Source organism: Manihot esculenta, chromosome 18, assembly GCF_001659605.2.
Source record: "Manihot esculenta cultivar AM560-2 chromosome 18, M.esculenta_v8, whole genome shotgun sequence".
Lineage (NCBI taxonomy): Eukaryota > Viridiplantae > Streptophyta > Magnoliopsida > Malpighiales > Euphorbiaceae > Manihot > Manihot esculenta.
This window is the reverse complement of record NC_035178.2, coordinates 4,123,782-4,132,241: the sequence shown is the minus strand read 5'-3', so window position 1 is coordinate 4,132,241 and position 8,460 is coordinate 4,123,782. Positions and strand designations below refer to the sequence as shown.

The 8,460-nt window shown below is 32.9% G+C and overlaps 1 protein-coding gene across 1 annotated transcript; it reads right to left on the bottom strand.

Moving 5' to 3' along the window:
- Positions 1–1,954: 1,954 nt before the first annotated feature.
- Positions 1,955–3,395, bottom strand: LOC110606361 (protein SOB FIVE-LIKE 5). Its single transcript, XM_021745133.2, has 4 exons — positions 2,677–3,395; positions 2,524–2,598; positions 2,348–2,423; positions 1,955–2,211 (listed from the first exon to the last, which is right to left on the bottom strand). The coding sequence occupies exons 1-4, from the start codon at positions 3,001–3,003 to the stop codon at positions 2,183–2,185; spliced, it is 507 nt and encodes a 168-aa protein (XP_021600825.1). The 5' UTR covers positions 3,004–3,395; the 3' UTR covers positions 1,955–2,182.
- Positions 3,396–8,460: the final 5,065 nt, after the last annotated feature.

Sequence of the window (8,460 nt, the reverse complement as noted above, 5' to 3'; positions counted from 1 at the left end):
ATATGAAAAATTCACTTATTTATATAATGCCCTGTTCCTTGTAATTATTAATTAATACGCGAAAACCTCAAAGACTTCTTTAGTTTAAACTTCAAGGAAAAAAATCTGGCAATGCAACTTCCTCACTTGTTGATGAGTTTCAAACTTTCGGTAAATGTTCATATCTCCTGTGGACGATAGTTCCTTCTTATTTTTATTATTTTGCTTCTATTTCTTAATAGTTAACGTTTTTTTCTTTGGAAAAAAGGATTAAAAAAAAAAAAAAAAAAAGAGATTGAGTTGACCTGGAGGTACCCAGGAATGACATGTGGGTACTTCATGTGCAAATGGCAAGTGGGTACCGAAACCTGGAATAGTTGCTTCTCATGATCTCAGGGGACTTTGTGCAGTGCACCATGAAATGTGTACCTCTTTCAAGTCAAAACTCAAAATAATCACCTTCGTTTCCACCTTTTCTTTTTTCTTTTGTCTGTTCCCTTCTCTCTCTCTCTCTCTCTCAATGATTTTATGCAAGTTGGTGGTCCATTGAGGCCACAAATTCATTAAAAAAAATTGAAATGGTTAGGTGACATAAAGTTCAATCATATTGATTTAATAATTTCTTGTACTCAGCTTTCAAATTTGAATGTTAATAAAAACACCCATTAGGCTGCAGATGCATTTTCAATTGAAGTCTAGCAGAAGAAAATCTCAGGTCTCAAATTGCAGTTGTTTTCACGGTTAAAAGGTCTCGAATTCAAATGAATTAGAATATTAAGCGGTAGTATTATGGTCTTGATAAGATCGTAATCCATGTAATAATCCAGTTGATAATGTGCCAAAGACAGTGACAAACTTGTTAGAAGGGCTTAAAAATTCAGAAGAAGACAAGTTAGTTTCAACTCACAACAATTATTGGTGCTTTTTTGTGAGAGTGTGATGAGTGGATAAATAACAAGCTGTTTAGGCATTATTCGTATCAAATTAAGGATATAATTGGTAGCAGAAAGTGTAGGCCCTAAATTTCTGTGAAAGATTCTTATGTTAGTTCTTATTTCTTAATCTTATCTATAAGCATCAAGTTGTTCAGTCCTTTCATGTAATTAATAATCTTGATCAGAGTTGGCAATTTTGATCTTATAATAGTTAATGTCGTCCTATGCTGTCAAGTTACTATCATCAAGTTAAAACTACAAGAGATGATGGGAAAGAGGGTGGAGAGAGGATTTTGTCTTGTTCCTAAAATCTAAGTCATTTTCCAAGATATGGGTGCTAATTTTGAGGATGGGAACCCCTTCAATAAAGATTTTGAAGGAAACCCATCAAAACAAATTCAATAATTGCACCAATATTATGTATGGATCACATTCTCAGTAGGTAGCTACAAGGGGTGGTGGGGTTTATGAACTGCTGCTTCTGGTCCCTTTTGGTGGAAAATGAGGCTTACCTTTTGGTTTCTTCCATCTGAAAAATTGTCTGGCTCGTCTCCACAAAGCCACACATCACCAAAATTTACCCACCCTACCTTGTTTTCAAGCTGGCTAGGCTGGCAAATGCAATAGTGGAGAAGGGCGGGTCACTCTAGCTAGTTAGCAGTTATGGCCCTATCTTGAGCTCTTGGACACCCTGTGCATGTGTATGGTTGGGTGGGGGCAATTGCCAAGACACTCTGTTCTACAGAGGACCACAGTCTTTTAAGTTTGTTACCCTTTTAACCTGAATTTACTGGATACTCTTTTCTTCATAATTAACTTTAGCAGCAGCTGGAGCCTTTAATCAAACACATGGTAGATGTTTTGTGGTTTTGCTTTTTATTCGGTATGATGTTTGTTTATTTTTTTATTTATATTGATAAAATGGATTCTAAAGGAATAAATGCTAAGGAAAAGGGTGGCAAAAAGGCTGAAGAAGAGAGGACTTGCTAGTTTCCTGATGTGAACATTACTGGTTGCAAAAGGAGAAAAATAAGAGAGAGTTAAAGACATAAATTAATTTATTTTCTTATGTTCACAGGTTGTTTCCCACTGCATTGACAGGAACATATAAAAAGGAGTAGAAATTAGAAAAAACAAATTTAAAAAGAAGGGAACAAAATCACTTTAAGATCAAATGCCTTTCTTTTTTTTCACTTTTTATCCCTTCCATATTTCTCTCCACAGCAGCTGCATTGATAGAGACAAAAGATGGTAACCACTAGTATTTGTCATTTCCAGTTTTTTCCTTGGAAGCCACCTGCCAGTATATCGACCAACACAGAATTAGAGCCTGGAAGTGCTCAGGTCTTTTATGTCTCTGTAGAGATGAAAACCAAAAAAAAAGAGGGCAAAGGATTGCCTATCAGGATTCAGGAATAAACAAATAATCAAACCTGGTTCTTCTGAAGCTGATTTTCCTGGAAGAGAAGATTGAAAGAATCCAAAGTGCTTCTTCAGTGAAGATTTCCCCTGCAACAACAAGAAAATGGCATTTGAATTTCCTGAATACAAGAAGCTTCTGATATATATATACATACAGAAAAAGGAAGGTTTACAAATTGACAGGTACCTTGAAATGAGTAGCTGAGAAACCTTGTGAAAATTCCAGGACATGGTTCATTGAAGCTTCATTCTTGCCCACTTTCTGTACAAACATCAATAAGCCACAACAATAAGATACAGCATATGAAAATCATACAATTCCTGCAAGAATTAAACTTGCCTTGCCCAACACAGGAGAGCTAGCAGTATCATCAAGATATGAATGCTGCTGGCTTCTATCATATTCTTTGCTCTTCTTTTTGCTTTTATTCTTCTTGTCCAATTGATCAAAGCAATCTTCATCATCCTCACAATAATGTGGAGGTCTAGAGGATGCATCTGAAACCATGGACAAATCCTCTTCTTCTTCATCATCATCAACTCTTGCATAACCTCCATCAACAAACCCACCAAAACCCTGATACTGATTCTTGGAAAGAGAGGATTGATCCAAGTACAAAGTCCAGCCAGACTCACACCCACTACTACTGCAACGAGACATATTCATTCCCAAATCTCCAATCTACAAACACAGCAAAGAGAGACAGAGAAAGAAAATGAGGATGCAAGAGAAGCTGCCTTATTCTCACTCGATATTCCTCTACCTATATAAGTAGATGAGAAAGAAGAGTAGAGCTAAGAAAAAAAACAAAGGAATCCCATTCAAATCCTAGACTAGTTTTGTCCTTTGCTCTATCCTTTCGCCCCCCTCCCATTTTATCTCTATGTGAATCAATCAAAGTTGCCAGTTGGCTTTGAGTGTGTTTGCTGTGTGCATAGGAGAGAGAACCAAAGGAAACACAAACACCAACTAAGGGTAAACATTATTGATAAGGGAAGCTGCCTGCCATCAATTCATGTATAATTGTGGTAATAACCATCTTACCATAAGCTCAATATTAGCTATGGGAACCTTGCTTTTGTGGGATCTATATGGGATAATGGATTATATTCCCAAAAAATTCTTTAATGGGATCTAGATCATCTATGGGGACCTTGCAATGCTCACTTTTTTGACTCCATTTAGGAGGCAAATCATTTAGAAAAGCAAACTTTAAAAAGCTTATTCATAATTTCACCTAACTCCAATATATATTTATTTATATGATTATTATAAAGTGAAAATTCTATTATTATACTAAACAAGACTTATTCTATCAGTAAATTTGTTATTAACTACTATTAGATTCGTCAACATGAAAATATTCTAATTTATACATTTTACATACCATAAATATTTCAAACAATCATTCATTCTAATTTATAATTTTTCATTTATTGGTATTGAAATTGCCTCCCAAATTTAAAAATCTGAACTTCAAATTCCAGCTAAAGTCAATTGTACCAAAAATTTAACCTTTTACATTCACCTTGATCATGATTCTTTATTAGTAACATCAATAGTGCAAGAAGAGCTCTCTTTTTCCTTCTCTTGGCTACTATACATCAAAATTTAACAGAAGTAGACTGTGAAGCATATGCAATTGGATAGCACTTCAAAAAAGTGCAACATCTTTTTTTCTTTCTGGTCAAGAATTATTGATTCCTAATATTAAATGAGTGCACTCAACAAATTCTCTTTTTTTTTTTTCTCCTCCTGTCCCACTCTAGTTAATGTATATTTTGCTTTAATCACCCACCCATCAAAAAGCCTTTGACCCTTTTGTTGTTCATTTCTCCAATATGGAGACTTGGGTCTTACTAGGCGTCCAAGATTGAGACTTTTTTTGCACTTTAATATCATATTAATTCTTATTCACACACTCCGCCTCTGTAGATGATTTTTTCACTAATCCTCTATTTAAAATATAAATTTTTAAAAATTAAATTAATTTTGAAATTAAAAAGTTTAACTCTTTTTAATTTTAAAAAATAAAAAAATCTTGAATAATTTTATAAGACTATTGTATCAATAATTAGAGAATTAAATTGAAGTGGTAAAAGACATAAATGTATAGTTTTTTTAATGCTAGTAGGCAATTTTTTCTTTCTTTCTTTGTTTTTACAAGTATTAACTTGCACGTAAAACTTGTATGACATCAAAGGCTCAATTATGAAGTTGTTTGTGTTAAAATAGAAAAACACATGAATGATAGAGGATGAGATTTGTGTGGCTAATATGTGAAATTTGCTTTACTGACAAAAAGAGTTTCCTATTTTAAGGTAGAAAATCCACCCTCGTACGTCCAAGATAGCTGTTTCTGGGACCACCTCACTTCCAATAATGGTGGTGAATATTTTATTATTATTATTATTATTATTCATTAACAGTCGTGCCACTTTAATTGATGTAAAAATGTCTCAAAGACAACTTAAAACACTCTACTTCTGTTGAGTTAGATCCTACAGTTTGGGAACAAGGCTAGATCTCTTACATGTCCTAAGAATTTTCTTACTTACAATAGTTAATGGGTAAAACTTCTATGCTGTGTTTGGCCCTCCAGAATTAAATTAATCGAGTGTCCTAAAATATCTTAAAGAGGTAGTTAAGAATGAGTGAATAGATAAAAGTGGGTGTCCCTTAAATTAGGGGGAAAGCTGATGGGTGGCTTGTGATACAATGATTATGAAGTGTGACTAATAGAAAAGATTGATAATGGGTCCAGTTTAGGATCTTCGTCTGAATCAATATGGTCCCATACACAAATTGTGCACATGCCTTTTGTTAGCTTGTGGCCCTTTGCCAGTCCATGATATCCGTAATTCCTGCTGTTAGGACTTGCTTGGTTAATCCATTTTTGCTTCTCCTATTTCTCTTTCAATTCTTCAATCTTTTTATCCCATTTTTTACTTAATTCACCATCAATTGAATCTTTTCTATAAGCACACATGGCATTTTTTGGTTGGCTAGATATAGATACTTGAATAAGTGGAACTCACAGTAATTTTAGTATTTGTGATGTTTTTAAATTCTAGCATTATCCTTTTTATTAATTTAATGTATATATTCCCCAAGTTAAATCTTATTCCAAGAATATAATTTTATTTTCTTTCTATTTTGGGATTAAAGAAAGGAATATCCATGGCTAATGGTTTTAGACCTACCTCAACAGCATCTATGTTTAGAGAAAACCTTATAATCTACAGTAGAAACTGCAGCTAGCACAGTGTTTGTGTGGGCTTAGAGCTTGAACAAGATTTATTTACATGGTCCCAAACAATGGAAAGGTCAAAAAAGATTGGCAGTTGCTACAGTGTGATATTGAAACGCCACCGTCTCTCACATTCACACTCCTCTGCAAAGAAGAAGGAGGTCTTGGCTTTCATTTTCATGTCTAAAGCAAACAAAACCAAGTCCCTATCAACAAAAAACCAAAGTCAAAATCTCCTTCTCATACTTGCATGATCTACATGCTTTAGCAGAAGAAACTCAAAAGGGCAGCAACCCCATATGCTAATGTCAATTATATTATTATTATTATATTTCTTTTTTTTTTTCTCTAAATGATTGGATAGAGAATGAAAAGTCGAACTATTCCACCAGAAATCTCCAAACTCTGGAAATTACAATACATATAAAAATATACTGACGTGCTTAAATCTGTTTGTATTTTGGTTGAAAATTAATTATGAAAGTGGGATTTTGACAAGAAGTACCTATATATATATATATACGTGTCTGAATAAAATGTGTCAAGAATAATTAATAGCCATATAAGTTTCCAAATTTCAGTGTCATTATCAGCAAAAGCAGAGTATGTATATTTGAGATTGGCACTGCCTTGCCAAGTTTTAATCTCACCATACAATAGATTTGAAAAATGCAGGCAATCAGTCTACTCAGAAAAATCAGTCCAGTGGACCTTACATCTCTATTATCTGTCGTTCTCATGGTGGCTGGCCGTAGAGAAGCTCCCCACATCATGGTCGGTTTCAGACTGACATTACTCTTAATCCTAATAATGCTAATGCTTTGTTATTAATTAAATTAACCCATTGTTTAATTCAATTATTATATAATGCACTAGATAGATCGGTATTTAGTTTAAATTAAAAAAATCAATTCAAAATTTTGCTTTTATTTAATTTTTATTTTAAAAAATTTTAATTATTTTAATTTATTTTATTTTTTATTAAAAAAATTATAAAATCGAGTCCATCACTGACTATAATATATTATTTTTGATATTATAAAGATATTATATTATAATTAAAATATTTTAATTAAATTTTAAAATATTAAAAATAAAATATAAAAACTAAAAAATTTATTAAAAAAATTATTCAAATTATAAATCCAATCAGTTCAATTTTAATTAATTTATATTTAAAATCAAATCAATTTAATTTATATAAATATTAAAATTTAATTTTTAAATTTTATTCTATTTCACCTAAATTTATGTGAGTAGTGATTTTTAACCCGGAAGGAAATTAATTGAGAGTGCTGACCAGCTCAACGTTTTGAATCCATGGTCCCATTTGGGAATCGGTTGGCGTTTCTTTTGGATTATGGCACAATTTTCCACACAACAAATATCTTTTCCTCCCTCATAAATGCTACTAGACAATATGCTCTTAGCATCACCAATTCAATGTGGTCTTGTTTGCTATCGCATTGCAATTAGAATCAGTGTTGGAATTGAAATTGTGTAGATTAGGAAATTAAAAAAAAATGCTAAATTTTTAGGAAATTAAATGTAATATTGAATCGTAATGTAGTAAAGTTTGCATGGTTAAAATTTAAAAATGGTATTAAATTATTTTTTTTAAGAAAAAAAAAAGCAGAGATTATGAAATCTTTTGGAGGCGGTAACTAGCAATATATTACCAGTACAATTTACATAAAGGAAGTCTCTGCGAAATAAAGGAGAGGTGATTCCGGCCTGGCTTTTGGGATGACAATTTCAGGGCATCCAAACAAGTACTTACAGGTCAACAAGAAGGACATGTGTTGCACTATAATTCATCAGATTGATGGGCCATGGGAAGCCCATCATGTACGGCCACGATGTTGCTGATCGATTTTGATCACATATTTTATTATCTTAGCTGAACCGCTAGTCCCAAAAATTATTAGGTAAGGCGGGCCCTATTTAGATTTTGGGTTGTCCGGACACCTCAGAGTTATAGCTTTGAGTCTATGATTGATGTAATGGGCTCGGCTTATGTGCCAACCAATGTATATTTTAATTCTTTTTTTTTTTTTAATATAGAATTATTTGAACCTGAATTATTATTATTTTTTCCTGAAATGCAAAACTGAATTATTATCTGACTCAGCTATCTCCAAAATTAAATTAAATAAATTGAAGATTAAAATTTTATATATTCGATTAACTCTAAATTATTATATATATTAAAATTATATTAAGCTCTACTTATAAAGTGTGATGGTAGCTTTTGTTCAAAAAAAAAAAGTGTGATGGTAGCTTTGAATTAGACGAATGTATACACAACTGGGTATTGATGAGAGTTTTCTTGCATCAATTTATGTGCCTCCAAAAGCTTAAGCAACCATTCAACAATGCCAATTCTCAGCATCTTATGTCCACTGGCTTGGCTTGGCAGTGTGTATAAGAACCGGCCACAAGCATGGTGTATAAAAGCGGGTGACTGTGGCCAGCATTGTCAAAATTGCGTGGCTTCCAAATCTGAGGAATCCTTGTACAGTAAATCAATGCTCCAAGCCCATATAATTTCCTTATCAGAATCTCATAAACATGGGGTTGGTGGGCTTCTCCATGTAGAGTATCAACTTATGAAGAAAAGGCGTTTCAACTGATAGGCCCATCACAGGCACACTTTCATTCAGTTAAGATTTATTTGGCAATGAGGATAAAGAAAGATATGTGGGATTTAGTCATATTGTCCCTAATTGACAATTTTTATCTTGGATTTGCATGCTCATGTCCAGACAAACTTGGAAGAAGGAAAGAAAGAAATTAACTATTAAAAACACACATTCAGCAAATTGCAACAAGCTAGTGTTTTTTTTTTTCTTTTCTTTTTTCCTTCACAAATT

What these genes read in the sequence shown, in the direction of transcription:
- LOC110606361 (XM_021745133.2), bottom strand. Translation starts at nt 3,003, where the DNA reads ATGAATATGTCTCGTTGCAGTAGTAGTGGGTGTGAGTCTGGCTGGACT. An exon ending in GCTCTCCTGTGTTGGGCAAG is followed by an intron (nt 2,599 to 2,676) that starts GCAAGTTTAATT and finishes ATGTTTGTACAG; the next exon opens with AAAGTGGGCAAGAATGAAGC. An exon ending in ATCAGCTTCAGAAGAACCAG is followed by an intron (nt 2,212 to 2,347) that starts GTTTGATTATTT and finishes ATATACTGGCAG; the next exon opens with GTGGCTTCCAAGGAAAAAAC.